Genomic DNA, 16,144 nt, shown 5'->3' on the forward strand with positions numbered 1-16,144 from the left:
CGGAGGAGAGGCGAAAGATCCTGCCGGCCTTCGCCTGGTCTTTCCTCTTCCCTCCACCACCATCAGCATGTCGTTCTCACTCGCCCGCCAGCCGCTGCGGGCCGCCGCACCACGGCTGTTGCAGCGCAGCGCCGTCGCCTCGTCGTCGCGCGTGCGCCACTTTGCCCTGCCCAGCACCTCGCCGCCGACGTCTCCGCGGCCGCGCATGAGCGCACCCAACATCTCGCCTCCCTCGCCCCTCGCCCCTGCCGCCGCCTCTGCGCCGCTCGAGCTGCCCGGCGCACCCACGCCGCTGCCCTCGGCGCCTGCCGAGTCCGGCTACTCCGCCTCCGCACTCCCTCCTACTTCCGACCCGCTCTTCAGCGCCTTTGTCAACCACCTGATGCGCGACGGCAAGAAGGCGCAGGCGCGCGCACACGTGCTCGGCATGCTCTCGCACATGGCCCAGTGGCTGCACTCGGACCCGCTCGTGGCGCTGCGCAGTGCCGTGGCGACGGCGGCGCCGCTGACGCGCATGCAGACGAGCAAGCAGGCGGGCAAGTCGGTGCCCGTGCCGCTGGCGCTGCACGAGCGCCAGTCGCGCCGCCGCGCCATCGTCGCCATCATCGAGGCGAGCAAGAAGCGCGCAGACCGCTTCCTCGATGCACGCCTCGCACGCGAGGTCTGTGCCGTGCTCGAGGGCAACTCGAGTGTGCTGCAGAAGAAGGAGGAGGCACACAAGGTCGCCACGCTGAACCGCAGCAATGCCGCAGTGCGCGTGTAGGCGGAGACAGGGCAAAGGGGGACGGGGGCAGGCACGGGGAGCAGATAGGGCGGGAGAAGAGGAGAGAGGGGGTAAGGGCAAGACAGCAATACAGCGCACAAACGACCACATGCTTCCCATTGCAGTCATCGCTCATCGACACTCTCGTGACTCGCAAACGACGCCTCGTCGGGCGCATCAATGGCGCAGCAGAACGCGCCCTTGCGCCCGTCGAGCAGCGTCACCTTCTGGCCGTCGGGCGACCAGAGGAGCTCGCTGGCAGCAAAGTCATCTGGTTGGAGAGAGCCGACCGAGGGTGGGCGTCAGCGAGGCGAGCCTGGATCTGCTGGCTTCGTAAGAGAAGAAGGGGACGCACCAATAGGCACAGGCACAGCCTCGGCTCTCTGTCTCGTCCCTTCCCGCTGCGCATCCTCGCGCCGCCAGAGATACAGCGCCGCGCCGCCCGCGAGGAGTGCGAGGGTCGCGCCGCCGCTGCCGCCGTCGTGGGAAGCAGCAGCCGGGCGCCACGCGGCGTGTTCGATGGCTGCGCTCTGAGAGAGCAGCGCTAGCAGATACGGCGTGCTTTCTGCACCGGCGCTGTCGGAGTCGGAGGGAAAGGCCCAGATGTAGAGACAGGCTGGCACATTTTCTGCACAGCGGCAGCGATCAGCATGAACAGTGACGAGGAGGGGTGTAAAGACGCACCGTTCCGAGTCGCCAGCAGCGTGCCGTCGGGCGACCAGGCGAGCCAATGCACGCCCACCTTGGGGTTCGCCTTTGCGTGGTCGACTCGCAACGCTGCTGGTGCGGCCGGCAAGCTGCCGCGCTCGTCTGATCGGCGAGAGACGCGCAATCACTCAGCTTCGGCTCGGACGCCTGGCCTCTCTCGCACACTCTCGACTCACATGGAACAATGCCGCGCCCGCCCGTCTCTTCGATCCAGCGACTCGGCTCGCGCCATGCGATCTGCGTTGAATGAGATGCTGAGCAGACGACGCAGCGTGTGCGTGAGAGACATGTACTGCAAACTCACCAGTTCGCCGTACGCCTCGTGCCGCGCAGCCGGAGTGGGCATGATGCTCCGTTTAGCGTGGTCCAGCGTCGCCATCTCCTCCCAATTGGCATCCTCCAGCACGCGCACCTGTGAGGATCCGACACGCTACGTCAGCCCCGGGACCGCCGGCCTCTGCTTTACGTGCATGAAGCAACATGAGCCGTTTACCAGCTTCCACTCACCTGTTCATCATACCCTCCCACAGCCAGCATCTTGCCATTGGGGCTCCACACCACCGTGCGAATGCCCAGCGCGCCGCCGGCCACGCGCCGCAGCGCCTCTGCCTCGTCGTCGTTGCGTCGTCGCACACTGCCGCTCGCCGCCAGCCGAGGCTGTGGCGCATCACTTCCCCCGGGACCACTGCTCTCCACGTGCCCCTCCAACGCGCCAATGGCGAATGTGGCGCGTAGGAAGCCGGAGAGCGTGTAGATGTGAAGCTTGTACTGCAAGGCGCAAGGAATTAGACGGCGGGAGGGGACAGCGTTGTCCTGCACCGCGAACGCACCTCGAGCGCACTCTCCCACACGGCCAGAGACAATCCAGAAGGCGCCCATGCCAAGTCTGCCGCGTCGTTCGTGGCGACTGCGAAGCTCTGTGCGATGAAGTAGGAAGCATCAGCATCTGTGCTCCTGGTCTCGACGGGCAGCGCGCCTCACCTCGCTCAGCGTCCATGCCGGACGCGTCGCTTGCGTGCTGTGCGACAGCACCGAGATGCCATCCTTGCCGTTTGCGCGCTGCAGCAGGGCAAAGGAGGCGTGTTGTGGATTACCATATGCTGTCGATGCCAAGGTGATCAGATGCGACACAGGCGGAGCGGAGGCCCTGCAGAACGCACCTTTGGCAGTCTTTGGCGCCTCCAAGAGCGTCGTTCGTTGCGTGGCCAGCTCGTATGCCGAGACGCGCAGCTAAGCCGCGACGAAGAATCAGCGAAATGCGTCGGCCTGCGAGCAGTGCTCCCCACGCACCTGATCCTCGCTGAAGCACAGCACGGTGTGGCTCGCGGCATGCGGCGCCCATTGCGCCGCCACCAATCCCTCTGCGCCCGCCTGTATCCTCGCCACCCAGCCTTCGCCCGCGTCTTCTCCGCGCTGCGCCTCGCGCGCCGGGTCGAGAGACAGCACAAAGATCGTAGCGTCTGCCAGTGCGACCGCGAGCAGATAGGCGCCGTCGGGAGACCAAGAGAGAGAGGCGATGCGCAGCGGCAAGCTCCAGGTGCGCACGACGGCGAGGGAGAGCGCGGCGCGCACCAGCACGACCTGGCCGCCGGCGCCGCCGGAGAGCGAGGCGAGGAACGTGGAGCCGGGCGAGTAGCAGAGCGCCGTGGCGCGGTAGGCTGCGGTGAAGTCCATCGTGGGCCGCTCTCTGGCAATCTGTGCCTGTCCGCTTGGGCTGACGCCTGCTGCTGGCGCCGGCCTGCGAGCCTTGCTTTGAGCTGTCGAGGGCGTGGAGGCTGGAGAGCAACACCAGACGCGTCGCAGCGCCGCGGGTGTTTTCTGGCACGCGTCTCGCTCTGTGCGCGGCGGGCGGCGCGGCGCGGCCCGCTCTGCTGCCGCGGCCCAGAGACGCCTCTTCTCTCCGCACCACGACACCTCAGCAGGCAGCCGGCACATGCCGCAGCGCACAGTCTGCCTTCAATCACGAGCACCATTGCATTGCCCTCATCTCAGGAGTGACCCTACTCGCCCAGCTGTTCCCGCGACGGCCGCGACGTATACGCGCCATCTGCACCGCTCGTCGCCTGCAGCACGTTGCGCAGCCAGTACGGGAAGCCCTTGATGCCCGGCAGCAGCTCGTTGGTGAACGGCATCAGGATCATGCCGCCATCCTGCCGCTCGAACTGCGCCACGATGCGGTCTGCCACCGCTGAGGGCTCGAGTAAGGGGCTCAGGAAGCTGTGCAGAGAGAGACGAGCGTGAGCACACGACACGGCAACATAGCGAAAGGCACCGGGGGGGGGGGGGGGGCACGCACCGCCCGACGACGCCGACGTCGAAAGTGTTGAAGAGCGCAGTGCGCGTGTGGCCGATGACGACGGTGCTGGTGCGCACGTGCGGCGTCTTGTACATCTTCTGCAGCTCGTAGTGCAGCTGCGTGTGCGAGGTTACAGCGTCAGGCTCGGTCTCGCGCGCTGCAGCATAGCTGGTCGCTCAGCGGAGACTCACACTCTCATGCATGCCCAGAATGCCGTGCTTGGCCGCCACGTAGTCCTGTGCAGGACTGTATCAGCAAGAGAGGAGCGTTGCACTTGCGAGACACACGCAATACTCACGCTCTGGTGGCAGATGCCCACGAGGCCCATCGTCGAGCTAACGCTGAGGAAGTGTCCGCGCTTGCGCTTCACCATGGCGGGCAGGAAGACCTGCGCCGTCCAGAAGTGCGACTTGAGATTGACGCTGGCGACGAGAGAGGAGGATCAGCGTGCGCGCAGAGGCCGAGCAGGCGCAAGCACGCAAACGCACTTGAGCATCCTGTCGACGTCGCGCGCCGTCAGGTCGAGGATGAGTTTTTGATTGTTGATGCCTGTGCAGCAGCAGCGCGACTGAGCCTCCTGCGCGGCTGAGCCTCCTTCACAGGACACGCACCAGCGATGTTGGCGACCATGGTGACCTGCAAGCCAAAGTCCTTCACAATCTGCTCCCGCACAGCCTGCAGCGCCTCGATGTCCGAGATGTCGCACTTGTACGTCTTGATGTTGGCATGCTCCGGCTTGAAGTCGACCACATCCACCGCTGCCACTTTGGCGCCCTTGTGCGCCAGCCTCTCGGCCGTCAGCTTGCCGATGCCCGCGGCGCCGCCCGTGACGAAGACGAGCTCCTGCGGCCACGTCTTGGCGTTGAGGCGCGCGAGCGGGAGCAGGCCGTTGCGCAGACGGTTGTTGAGCCAGGAACTGGCGTAGAGTGCCAGGCAGACGTAGGCCGTCGTCACGAGGCCATCGCGAGGGATGGAGCCGGCGTTCTGCTGGTAGCGATAGGCGAGAAAGGCGAGTAGCGAGGCGGGGTCTGTGCGGCAAGGGAGACAGAGTCAGCGCACAGGCACCTGTGCCCGCGGATAGCTCCCGCCGTGCTGCTCACGCGCAACGGTCAGGCGCACAAGGCTGACGAGTGTGTCGACGGAGAGCGGCATGGTGTGTTGGACGATGTGGTGCGGAGCAAGAAGGCGGAGAGCGGCGTGGCTTGAGGATGAGAAGCAGGCAGCGGCGGCACGCGGCGCCCGACTTTCTTGCCCGCCCGGCTCGCGCTTCGCCGGACATGGCGCATGCACGCCGAGGCCGAGGCACTCCGGCCGCCTTCCCCGCATCCGCACCTGTCAGCCTCGCCATGCCGGACCGGCACCTGCGAGAGCCTGGCACAGGCAGCGGGCGCCGAGAGATGCGATCGGCATCACGTGGCTGTCGCCACCTCGCAGCCGCCGGACATCGCCAGCTCTGCGGAGGGGTCCAGCTGAGGCAAAGCTCGTGTTCCCACGCGCATGCCGCGATACCCGCTCCGGCGCCTGACGTGGGCGGGGCAACGCAGTGGTCCATCTTGCAGCTCCATCCTTCGCCCTCCCTCACACTGGCCTTCGCGCACGACCACCACCTGCAAGCATGTCCAGCAAGCAGATCATCTACCGCTCGCGCACGCCGGCACCCAAGCTGCCGCAGCAGTCTGTATGGAGCTTCCTCTTTGACGACGTCGCCTTCGACGATGCGCGCCTGGCGTACGCCGAGTGCCAGGGCCAGGAGCGGCGGATAACGTGAGTTGCGCCAGAGCAAGAGGCCGGGCAACGCAGCACCTGATGCAGCCACGACCAGCTTCGGCGAGCTCAAAAGTGCCGCGCAACGTCTCGGCGCCAGTCTGCTGCGCAGCGGGCTGCGGCCCGACGATGCGGTGCTGCTGCTCCTGCCCAACGGCATCGACTTCATCGTCACGCTCTTCGCGACGCAGTTTGCAGGCCTGCGTGCCTCCTTCATCAATCCAGCCTATACGCGCCTCGAGCTGCGGCACATCTGGAAGACGCTGGGTGCCAAGCGCATCTTCGTCACGAGCCGCCTGCTGCCGAACCTGACCAAGGCGGGCTTGCCGTGGGACAAGGTGCGCATGAGCCCTGGGGACTGAAGAGGCCGAGGCTGATGCAGCGGTGACAGGCCATCGTACTTGATGTCGATGCAGGCAATGCTACCACCTTCGTCGGACGTCTCCTCATCTCGCTCGAAGACTCTCGGCGGGCAGAAGCACACCAGCCCGCGAGCCTGGAGCAAACCGTGCGTAGGCCATCGCCTCCATCCTGCCGCAGCGCACTGACCCTTCATTGTGGCAGTGCTACCTGCCCTGGAGTTCCGGTACCACAGGCCTGCCCAAGGCCGTCGAGCTCTCGCATCGCAACGTCGTCTCCATGCTCTTGGCGCTGCAGGCCATTCCAGACTTGTACGACGGGCCCAAGCGCACCCTTGGCTGCCTGCCTTTCTTCCATGCCGTCGGACTCATCAAGCTCGTACATCTGCCACTGTGAGCGCGCTCTTCCGGCTGGTGACTCGCGCAGCGTACTGCATTGTCGCTGACGAAGAGCGCAGAGCGATGCGAGGCACGCTGTACATCCTCACTCCCTTTCGCCCCGACGCGTTCTGCGATGTGGTGCGCAAATACCAGATTCAAGGCACGCAAGCAGTGCCACCCATCATTGTCTCGTTGCTCTCGAGCGCCAAGGGCACGCAGGAGTATCTCGGGTCCTTGGAGCACATCGCGTGCGTCTTGTCTCTTCCTCCTGCTTCCCCAGCATAGCTGACGCACGCCGAGTACAGCTGCGGCGCAGCGCCCCTCTCCGAAGAGCTGCAGTCGCGCGCAGAGAAGCGCTTCGGCGTGCCGATCCTGCAGAGCTTTGGCATGAGCGAGACGACTGTCAGTGCCGTCGGCATGAATCACGGCATGAAGTCGGGCTCGGTAGGCTGGCTTCTTCCTGGTCTCGAAGTGAGTCTGCCGCGCTTCGAGCCACGCTCAAGTCGGCTGATTCCTGCAAACAGGCGAGGCTGCTCAATGATGATGACGTTGATGCGGCGCCCGGGGAGCGGGGAGAGCTGCTCCTCCGAGGCCCAAACATCACAAAGGGCTACTTTCGCAACGCCGAGGCCACGCGCGGCGCAAAGACGCACGACGGATGGCTGCGCACGGGCGACGTGGCGGTGGTGGATGAGAGCGGGCAGTTTACGTGAGTAGGCAAGGTTGACGGAGGGCTTTGCGCTGCGTCTCTGGCTTCGACTCGACTGACGCGGCGCCCTGACGTCTCTGGCTCCCCAGCATCGTGGACCGCAAAAAGGAGCTGATCAAGTACAAGGGCTTCCAAGTGCCGCCCGCCGAGCTGGAGGGCATTCTCCTGCAGCATCCCTCCGTCGCCGTGGCGGCCGTCGTGGGCATCTACGACGCTGCGCAAGCGACGGAACTGCCGCGCGCCTACGTGCAGCTGCACGCCGGCGTCGCGCCGAGCGCGGAGCTGCCGCGCGAACTGCAGGAGTGGGTCAAGGAGCGCACGAGTGCGCAGAAGAGGCTGAGAGGAGGAGTCAGGGTGTTGGAACATGTGCCGGTCAGCGCCAGTGGCAAAGTGCTGAGGAAGGAGATGAGAGCATTGGCGAAGCGGGAACAGGAGGCGCTGGAGGGACAGCCGAAGGCGCGGCTGTGAGGCGCGAGGGAATTGCATGGCATCCGCTGCAGCGACACAGACTGATGCGTGTTGCGGCATCGGGCGACCTGTAAGCGCTGCGATGCGGAGAAGAGGGAAGGCGGAGCAGAGGCAAGCCATCGGGCGTGGGAAGCCGACGTCCTTCCGGCCCGGACCGGCGTCTTGCGTTAGCCGGCGGCGGAGCCGGTGCCGCTCGCTGCTCGTCTGCAGACGCCTCTGCCTGCCTGCCACGCGCCGCGCCCTCGCCTGAACCCGGCTCGCAGCCGAGCCGGCTCGCCACACTTGCGCATCCTGAGCGGCTGCGCGCTGACAGCCTTCTACTTGGCTTTGACACTGCTCTTTGTGACGGCAGCAGTGATCCGAGCGTCGGCCGTAAGGGAGCGAGCTGGACGTCGAGCTGCCTGCACGCCTGAGCCTAGCCGGCTGCGCGCCTGCCGGAGCGGCTGCGCTGCGATCTCACCGTGCGCGTACCCCGCATGCGCGCGACACAGGCGGCGTGCCTGCCTTGCGCCGCGCCGCTCGCCTCGCTCCGGCTCGCTTCGGTGCGGGCGCGGGGGAAGCGTGCGCCTCTCACACGCCTGGGCAGGCGCCCCCGGCCGCTCGGCTTAAGAGGCACAGCGCAACACGCTCTCCACCCTCTGCACCCTTCCACCACCCTCACTCACCCCTCACACACACACCACACCATGCCCTATGTTCCCAACAAGGCCTACGTCGTCGGTGTCGGCCTCACCAAGGTGCGTGCGCGCCTGGCCCCGCGCCCGCCAGCAGCGCACTGACGCCCCGTGCTCGCAGTTCGACAAGCCGCGCGGCGAGCGCGACTATCCCGAGCTCGGCCTCGAGGCCACCGTCAAGGCGCTCATCGATGCCGGCCTGACGTACGACGACGTCGAGACGGCCTCCGTCGGCTACTGCTGTGAGTGTGCGCGCCGTGCTCGGCAGACGCGGCACCCTGACACACACGCGCAGACGGCGACTCGACGTGCGGTCAGCGCGCTCTCTACCAGCTCGGCATGACGGGCATTCCCATCATCAACGTCAACAACAACTGCTCCACCGGCTCGTCGGCCTTTGTGCTCGCCGTCAACAGCATCCAGGCGGGGCAGGCCGACTGCGCGCTGGCGCTCGGCTTCGAGAAGATGGCGCCCGGCTCGCTCGGCTCGGCGTGGAACGACCGTGCGCCGCCGATGGAGGGCACCATGTCGCAGCTCTTCGAGATCGAGGGCGAGAAGGAGTACGAGACCGACGACTTTGGGCCCTTTGCCGCGCGCATCTTCGGCGCCGCGGGGCAGGAGTACTGCGAGAAGTACGGCGCCACCTGGGACCACATCGCCGCCATTGCCAGCAAGAATCACAAGCACAGCGTCAAGAACCCGTACGCGCAGTTCCGCGTGGCGCCGAGCCCGCAGGACGTGAGCAAGGCGCGCAAGATTACGCGCGAGGTGACGCTGCCCATGTGCAGTCCCACGAGCGACGGCGGCGCGGCGGCCATCGTCGTGTCGGAGGACTTTGTCAAGAAGCACAACCTGCAGGACCGCGCCATTGAGGTCGCAGGCATGGGCGTCGCCACCGACTCGCCGCGCCTCTACAACGACCGCTCGCGCATCGAGCTGGCGGGCGCCGACATGAGCCGCCGCGCGGCGGCCATCGCCTACAAGCAGGCCGGCGTGGGCCCCAAGGACATCCAGGTGCTCGAGCTGCACGACTGCTTCGCGCCGGTGAGTGGCAGCAAGGAAGGGCATGACGGCCAACGCAGCAGCTCACCCTCTCTCTCTCTCTGCAGAACGAGCTGGTGACGTACCCGGCTCTGGGCCTCTGCGCCGAGGGTGAGGCGCACAAGCTCGTCGAGTCGGGCGACAACACGTACGGCGGCAAGTGGGTGGTGAACCCCTCGGGCGGCCTCGAGTCCAAGGGCCACCCGCTCGGCGCGACGGGCCTCGGCATGGTGGCGTACATGTCGCTGCAGCTCCGTGGCGAGGCGGGCCAGCTGCAGGTGCCCAACGTCAAGGCGGCACTGACGCACAACATCGGCCTGGGCGGCTCGTGCGTCGTGACGGTGCTGCGCAAGGCGCCGTTCTACAAGGAGGGCGGCCACAACCGCAGCCGCTTCGGCTACGACTTTGCCGACGAGTGCCGCCGCATGACCGACGCCGAGCTGGCAAAGGTGCGGAGCAAGCAGACGAGCGACTATGTGCCGCCGAGCATCCCGGAGCCGCAGGTGACCAAGTGAGGCGCCCGGCCATGACGTCTTGTCTGTGTGCCCCTCTCTCCCTCTCGCAATGCGATGCGTCGTTCCTTGCTTCGGCTGTGTGCTGCAGTGTGTGCGATGGATTGACGCGCCCATCGAGGCGCGCCTGTTTTGCTGATATACATGTAGAAATCGCAAACGGAGCCCCACCCCTCTGTCCCTCCTCCTTCTCTCTCCTGGCTCAGGCCGCGATCTCGCTCTGCGCGCCCTCGCCCTCCTCGCGGCCGCCACTCCGGCCGCCGCCGCGTCCTGTGCTGCCGCCCCGTCCGCCGCCGCGCCCGCCGCGAGCGCCGCCCCGCCCGCCACGGCCGCCGCCGGCGCCGCCGTCGCCGCTCGCCGGCGGGTGCGCCTTGCGGTCGATGGCTTGGCCCATCGCTGCCGTGCGGAAGCTGAAGCCGCGCGTCTGCCGAGGAGAGGCGTGAGCCCTCGAGCATCAAGCACGCGATCCTGCATGCTGCTCACCTTCTCGATCACTGATTGGTAGACGGGCGGGTGGGTCTGGTTCATGTGCACCATGTTCTGCGAACGCGAGTCAGCCTCCGGCATCTAGACGTCGCTTCGCGCCGCGAAGCTCACCTCCTTGAAGTCGATCTTGGCATCGGCGCGCGTGTCGCGGATCAGGTTCACGATCCACTTCTCGCCGTCCTCCTTGGACATGTTCAGCCGTGCCGAGAGGTCCCTGTGACGCCCTCGTCGTCAGCGCGCCGCCGCCTGCTATCCGCTTCTGCTCGCACTCACGCAATGTCGACGCGCTGGTGGATGCGGCAGTACGCCTCCGAGACGAGATACCGGGCAGCCTCGACAAAGTCGGCGGCGTGCTCCTGCAGGAAGAAGTCCTCGCCGGCCACACCCTCTGCCAGCTTGAGCTGCTCCTGCGCCGCCTCAAAGTCAAAGTCGGCGTAGAGCTGCTTGACGAAGCCGACGAGCGGGTCGGGCTGCATGCGGTGCTCCTCCTGGCTGATGATGCGCGCCACGTCGCGCAGTGCCGCCGCCGGGCTGACCTTGCTGGGCCCGTTGGCACCCGTGACGGCGTACGTGCGCACCGAGCGGCGCGTCATGATGATGGCGGCGACAAGGTAGCGCAGCAGCCACCAGGCCGACGTCTGCAGCGTGTTGAGGTAGGCGGGCGCCAGGAACATCTCGACGAGGCCCACGCGGCCCTCGGGGTGGTTGAAGAAGACAAAGAGCGACCAGTGCAGCAGCCAGGTGCGGCGGCGCAGCGCGCCCTCGTGCCCGCCGTCGGTGTACACGCCCGAGTCGAGCGCCTCGCGCAGCAGGTTCAGCTCCGACAGGGCATCGTCCCACGAGCCCGTCAGCACGTCCGACGCCAGCTTGCCCCAGTGCGACGAGAGCGTCAGGGCCGGGTCCGTCGAGAGCACGCGGAAGTGGTAGAGGTACGACGAGGCCTCGCCGTAGTTGCCGCAGGCAAAGTGGAAGTAGCCGTAGTGGTAGAGGGCGTTGATCTGGCTCTCGGTGAGCTGTGCGAGGCAGGGTGAGCAACGCACTGCCGCCGCATGGCCCGCAGCACTCCTGCAGATCTCCACTTGCACACGCCACACGCACCTTGTAGTTCTCCTCCAGCCAGATCAAGTTCTGCGCCTTGTCCTGCTTCAGCGCCGCCGCCACGCTGGGGTCCTCGATGACGTTGAGCACCGTCTCGACGTCGCGGCCGAGGCGCTCGTTGCGCGTCACGGCCTCGGCACGCTGCGTCTCGAGCTCGGCGGGCGGCGCGGCGCCGGGGAAGGCCTCGGCGTGCAGCTGCAGCGTGTAGTCCACCATGGACGCTGGCGGCGTGGCGGCGTCAGAACAAGGCGGACAGTCGCAGCGAGAACCAGGGCCGGCTTGCTCGCAGCAGACAGGGCAGCGCACGGACAAGGCATCTGCTGCGCTGCTATGACTCGCTCCACAGCAGCGCCGCACTGCGCCATAGCCTGCGCCCTGCCTGCCACGATGCTCTTTCGCCTCTCCGGCACGCTCCACTCACTGCCGCGCGCCAGCTCATACTGGGCCTTTGCAATGTCCTGCTGCTTGTACCAGCCGGTGCCGGCGAGGTGGCTGAGCAGCGGGAAGCCCAGATGCCGGTCGGTGTAGCGCAGCACCGTCGAGGTGAGGTCGTACTCCATGCTGGGCAGTACGGCAGGGGTGCGAGAGGGGTGGAGATGGAGGTGGTGCAGGGTGCCTGGCCGGGAAGAAGCGAGAGCCGAGCGAGGTGCCCGTCGCACCGCCAGCGCAAATCACGCGCGCGGAGTCGCTCTCGCCAGGCCCCGGCGGCCGACGGCGCTGCAGCGCCAGCCGCACCGCCAGGCCCGAGCGCCAGCACCCGCCAAGGCTGCCCCGTCGGCACCGCTGAGAGCTGGAATGCAGCCGCCGAGATAGCGGCACAGGCATGCCCACTCGAGCATCACGAGAGACCCTTGTGCAGCATCTGAGTGTGCCAAGCCTGGCGGGCAGGCCGGGCACGCACGACAAGGGAGCGCGCCATGCGCTGCAGCTGCTGCAGGCGCGCCGAGAAGGAGGCAGCGCCTGCGCTGCCTGCTGCGCCGCGGCGCCGCCGCGGCGCGCGGTCGTGTGCATCTCGCGGCGGCGCTCGAGCTGCGCCGCGCGCGAAGCCTGCGCGCTTGGTCCTTCGCCTCCACCACCATCCCTCCTCCCTTTGCCCGGCCATGTTCGCCGAGGACGACCCGCTCGACTTTGGCGATGCCGACGAGGACGTCGTCGACCTCGGCATCGAGGGCAGCGACGAGCCCGTCGTGGATCTCGGCTTCGACGCTGCCGAGGCGCCGGCAGCTGCAGCCTCCACCGAGGACGCGGCGCCGGCAGAGAGCGCCGAGCCTGCCGCCGAGGCGCAGGCAGTGCCGTCTGATGCAGCACCACAGGCAGACGCGAGCAGCAGCAGCAACGACGGCGTGCGCATCGCCGGCGCCGCACAAGCTGCCGTCAGCGCGGCCGACGCTGCGCCCGCGGCTGCCGCTGCCACTGCTTCGCCTCCTGCTCCCGAGCTGCCGGCGGGCTGGGAGCGCGTCGAGGCGCGCAGCGGCGGCGTGTACTTCTTCCATGCCGCCAGCGACACGGCCACATGGACCTTCCCCACCGGCACACCCAAGCACAGCTCGCCTGCCGCCGCCGCTGAGCCAGCGGCGGCGTCCAGCGCGCCCGCAGCGCCGGCAGAGGCGCCGGAAGAGAAGAAGGGCCTGAGCATCTTTGGCGCGGCGGCGCGCTCGGGCCGCCAAGCTGGCTCGTCGCAGGAGCCGCAGACGCGCGAGGCAGATGTGGCCATGAAGCAGGAAGGCCGAACGGCAGGCAGCAGCTCAAACTCGCGCCAGCACTCCGACGCCGCAAGAGATGCACCTGTGCGTGGCCGCTCGGACGAGACAGCAGCTGCTGCTGCGCCCGCCAGCAAGAGCGGACCGAACTCGCCCAGCGACACGCGCAAGCGTCGCTGGGGCGAGCGCTTCGAGCAGGACCGCCAGAGTGAGCATCCGCGTCCCTGTTCCTTGCTCCGTCGTCGTCATCGCCGCCGTGCCATCGTCCGGCGTCGATCTGCCCAAGGAGCGCGCGACTGCTCTGGCTCACTGCTGCACTGCGAGCCGCTCGCGCTCGAGCGCGTCGCGTTGGCTGGCTAGAGAGGCGATTGCAGCGTCACCTCTGTGGCACCGCGGAGCATCTGTCCGCACCCCTCTTCATCCTCTGGCGAGCGCTTCGTGCGCACTGTCGGGCTCATCGCGAGCCAGACGTCACTCTGCGTCGATCTCCAGTCTGGCTGCTGGCATGCGGTCGGGCTCGTCGCGGCCCAGACGCCCGTCTGGCGCGCCGTCATTCGCACTGCCGGTGTGTCTGCGCTGTCGTGCGCAGCACCCGGCCGTCCGTTGCAGCACGTCTGGCGCAACTTCATAGGCTCCTCGCGCTCGAGGCGCTCGAACAGAACGCCACTTCGATGCTCCGCTGCAGCTCGCTCACTCGTTCTCTCGGCCGCTCCTCGATCTCCCTCAGAGCGTCCACGCAGTGATCAGAACGACGCACCCGCTGCCGCTGTGCAAGACGCAGCGCGGCCCGAGCCGAACCGTAGGCAGCCCGACCGAGCGTCGCAGAACGAGCGTCAAGATCAGAAGCAGGCTTCAGCGCGCGAGTCTCGCTACCCGCAGAACGAGCGACGCGATATCGGCGTGAGCATGCATCGCGGCGCACTTCCTCATCGCTGGGTCTCTCTGACCACCGTAACGCATCTCGCAGCGACCGGCAGAAGAGACCAACGCAGTCGCCTCGGCATATGCGAGGCGCAACGGCGCAGCACGCGGTGCGCCAGCGCCAACGTCGCAGCCTCCCACCGTGCAGCACGACAGATCCAGCTATCGTGCACCCGAAGCGGCGCCGGCTGGCTCGCGCTACGACTCCTACCGTCCTTCAGACGCAGCACCGCCAGCAGCGCCTGAGCGCGTCGAACCACGGCAGCGTGACACTTATCCTGAGCCTAGCAACGGCTTCCGCGGGCGCGAGCAGCCGGCGGTGAGTGTGGATGTCGGCCATCGCAGAGCCGACCACCTGACCACAGCGCCTTTGCAGCATTCCTCTGCTCCGCCTCCCGACAGCGTCGCTGACCGCAGCCAAGGTCCAACTCGTTCGCCTCCACGAGGCGCTCCGGCAAGCGACAAGCGCCCAGCCTACGACGATCGCCGGCCGTCGCGAGCCGCACCAGGTACTTCGGGCGCAGCGGGCGAGCCGCAGATGCGAGTCTGGGGTGCACGCGCTGCGCCGGCCGCCGAGGCGCCCCTGCGTGACGCTCCGATGAGCCGTGAGCCGTCTGCGCGAGAGGGTCCTTCTCGCGACGCGCCGGGCCGCGACTATGCTGGTCCGCCGCCGTCTGCGTGGGGATCCCGCTCGTCGTACGACGACCGCGCACCTCGAGATGCACCCGCCCCTGCTGCGGGTCCTCGGATCGACTCGCGTATGGCCGAGCCAGCGGCTGTTGCGCGAGACCGGCGCAGCTACGAGCCGCAGACGCCTGCAGCTGTCGTGAGCCGGTCTGCAGAATCTGCTCAGCTCGACTCGCGTGCTCCACGCGAGCCGGCTGGGCGCTCGCGCTACGACGAGCCGCCGCATGCCTCTATCGCTGCGGCAGGCTCACAGCGTCCGTCTGCACCGCGCCAGGCATCAAAGTCTGGCTTCCGCGCCGACAACCCGCCGCCAGCTCGTCATCCGGACCTTGAGCGTCAAACGCAGTGGGGGCCCGAGCAGTTGCCCGCAGAGGCTCGCTACGACTCGCGTCCAGCCATGGATGCGCTGCCGGCCATGCGCGATCGCTTCGCACCCGTCGAGTCCGCTCAACAGCGCGGCCCGCCTGGCGCTGGCGCTCCGGCCATCAACGGCATGCGAGCATGGGGCGCACCGCGGGAGCCGCCGGCCGCGGCGCTAGAGTCTCGCGACGTTCGCGTGCGTGACGAGTACCATGGCGCAGCTGCTCGCGACGACCGGCGCCCGTCAGCCTCACGTCTGTCGCGCGAGCCTGACGCTCGTGGAGCTCACGGAGGTGCACAGGGTCCGCGGGAGCCGGCTCGCAGCGCTGACCCGCGCCGCAACTACCCTCCGCACGAGGCGCCGCGCGCAGCGTACGGCCCTCGCGCTCAAGAGCCTCCTCGTGCGATCAGTCCGCGTGACGAGTATGCGCCGCGGCCAGCTCGTGAAGCGGGCCCTGGAGCGCCGCGCCAGTACGATCAGCCTCGTGGTCTCGACTCGCAGCGAGACTATCGCGCAGCGCCACCTGCGGCATATCCGCCTCGCGACGTCGATCGGCGAGCTCCTCAGCAGGCGCCGATGCGCGAGTGGGGTGCGCCGCGCGACCACTCCTCGTATGCTCCTGCCCCGCCGCCGCAGCAGCATGCGCCACGCGATGTGTCAGGCGACATGCGCTCCCTCGCCGAGCGTGAGGCGGCGCTGACTCGCAAGGAGCGCGAGCTGCAGGAGCGCGAACGTGCGATCCAGCAGGCGGCCGCCTCCGTTCCGCGTCGATGATGATGCGCTCGCGCCGCCACCAAGCCACCTTCGTTGAGATGCGCCCGCTCGCTCGTCAAGCCACCTTTAATGAGACGCCATTTATCATGGGCCTCGGCCGTTGTGGCGTCGTCCGACGGGCGCAGCTCGACGCTCCTCTTGGGCCCCTGAGCAGTCGCGAGGCCGCGCCTTCAGCTCGAAGGCGCAGCCGCTGCGCCTCCCGCAGGCACGACGGACAGGACGTTCTTGTTCTTGCGAGCACGGCGCGATCCCGGACAGCCCGGCCCGCGGCGACCTAAATCTCCCTCGGACCCGAGGCTGGGGGCTGACACGGCAGCGGGACCGTCGTGTCTCCATCGCGCGTCGACGTCTTGTCCTCGCGACGCATGAACGGTACGCGGCGCCGCGCCTTATGCGCGCGCGCGTGGGTCTTGAGGTCGGGCGCCTTCTCCCGGGGCGCTTT

The 16,144-nt window shown here is 67.8% G+C and overlaps 7 protein-coding genes across 7 annotated transcripts; 4 read left to right on the forward strand and 3 right to left on the reverse strand.

Annotated features, from left to right (window-relative positions):
• Positions 1 to 55: 55 nt before the first annotated feature.
• FA09DRAFT_331475 (ribosomal protein S7) lies at positions 56 to 774 on the forward strand. Its single transcript, XM_025743043.1, has one exon. It carries the CDS (start codon positions 68 to 70, stop codon positions 761 to 763), a length of 696 nt encoding a protein of 231 aa, XP_025596514.1. The 5' UTR covers positions 56 to 67; the 3' UTR covers positions 764 to 774.
• A 91-nt stretch (positions 775 to 865) lies between these two features.
• FA09DRAFT_331476 (hypothetical protein) lies at positions 866 to 3,247 on the reverse strand. Its single transcript, XM_025743044.1, has 10 exons — positions 2,762 to 3,247; positions 2,632 to 2,701; positions 2,453 to 2,571; positions 2,302 to 2,388; positions 1,979 to 2,239; positions 1,776 to 1,883; positions 1,648 to 1,708; positions 1,448 to 1,573; positions 1,119 to 1,391; positions 866 to 1,034 (listed from the first exon to the last, which is right to left on the reverse strand). Exons 1-10 carry the CDS (start codon positions 3,143 to 3,145, stop codon positions 889 to 891), a joined length of 1,635 nt encoding a protein of 544 aa, XP_025596515.1. The 5' UTR covers positions 3,146 to 3,247; the 3' UTR covers positions 866 to 888.
• Positions 3,248 to 3,436: 189 nt separating this feature from the next.
• On the reverse strand, positions 3,437 to 5,155 carry FA09DRAFT_331478 (NAD(P)-binding protein). The gene is made up of 7 exons (XM_025743045.1): positions 4,868 to 5,155; positions 4,379 to 4,795; positions 4,256 to 4,316; positions 4,066 to 4,189; positions 3,959 to 4,003; positions 3,768 to 3,883; positions 3,437 to 3,688 (listed from the first exon to the last, which is right to left on the reverse strand). The coding sequence occupies exons 1-7, from the start codon at positions 4,917 to 4,919 to the stop codon at positions 3,472 to 3,474; spliced, it is 1,032 nt and encodes a 343-aa protein (XP_025596516.1). The 5' UTR covers positions 4,920 to 5,155; the 3' UTR covers positions 3,437 to 3,471.
• A 188-nt stretch (positions 5,156 to 5,343) lies between these two features.
• FA09DRAFT_310998 (acetyl-CoA synthetase-like protein) lies at positions 5,344 to 7,478 on the forward strand. Its single transcript, XM_025740652.1, has 8 exons — positions 5,344 to 5,531; positions 5,590 to 5,869; positions 5,923 to 6,039; positions 6,096 to 6,283; positions 6,349 to 6,519; positions 6,577 to 6,742; positions 6,796 to 6,980; positions 7,070 to 7,478. The coding sequence occupies exons 1-8, from the start codon at positions 5,383 to 5,385 to the stop codon at positions 7,446 to 7,448; spliced, it is 1,635 nt and encodes a 544-aa protein (XP_025596517.1). The 5' UTR covers positions 5,344 to 5,382; the 3' UTR covers positions 7,449 to 7,478.
• A 656-nt stretch (positions 7,479 to 8,134) lies between these two features.
• On the forward strand, positions 8,135 to 9,747 carry FA09DRAFT_362188 (putative sterol carrier protein; the record flags this gene model as incomplete). The annotated part of the gene is made up of 4 exons (XM_025745446.1): positions 8,135 to 8,185; positions 8,244 to 8,364; positions 8,418 to 9,166; positions 9,232 to 9,747. 4 exons carry the CDS (start codon positions 8,135 to 8,137, stop codon positions 9,676 to 9,678), a joined length of 1,368 nt encoding a protein of 455 aa, XP_025596518.1. The 3' UTR covers positions 9,679 to 9,747.
• Positions 9,748 to 9,877: 130 nt separating this feature from the next.
• FA09DRAFT_321412 (eukaryotic translation initiation factor 3, subunit 6) lies at positions 9,878 to 11,819 on the reverse strand (the record flags this gene model as incomplete). The annotated part of the gene is made up of 6 exons (XM_025741018.1): positions 9,878 to 10,099; positions 10,159 to 10,215; positions 10,273 to 10,375; positions 10,435 to 11,174; positions 11,260 to 11,480; positions 11,681 to 11,819. The coding sequence occupies 6 exons, from the start codon at positions 11,817 to 11,819 to the stop codon at positions 9,878 to 9,880; spliced, it is 1,482 nt and encodes a 493-aa protein (XP_025596519.1).
• Positions 11,820 to 12,895: 1,076 nt separating this feature from the next.
• Positions 12,896 to 15,707, forward strand: FA09DRAFT_96345 (hypothetical protein). The gene is made up of 5 exons (XM_025745921.1): positions 12,896 to 13,167; positions 13,687 to 13,859; positions 13,927 to 14,185; positions 14,257 to 15,127; positions 15,252 to 15,707. Exons 1-5 carry the CDS (start codon positions 13,039 to 13,041, stop codon positions 15,626 to 15,628), a joined length of 1,809 nt encoding a protein of 602 aa, XP_025596520.1. The 5' UTR covers positions 12,896 to 13,038; the 3' UTR covers positions 15,629 to 15,707.
• Positions 15,708 to 16,144: the final 437 nt, after the last annotated feature.

Source organism: Tilletiopsis washingtonensis (genome assembly GCF_003144115.1).
Source record: "Tilletiopsis washingtonensis strain MCA 4186 unplaced genomic scaffold FA09scaffold_18, whole genome shotgun sequence".
Classification (NCBI taxonomy): Eukaryota; Fungi; Basidiomycota; class Exobasidiomycetes; order Entylomatales; genus Tilletiopsis; species Tilletiopsis washingtonensis.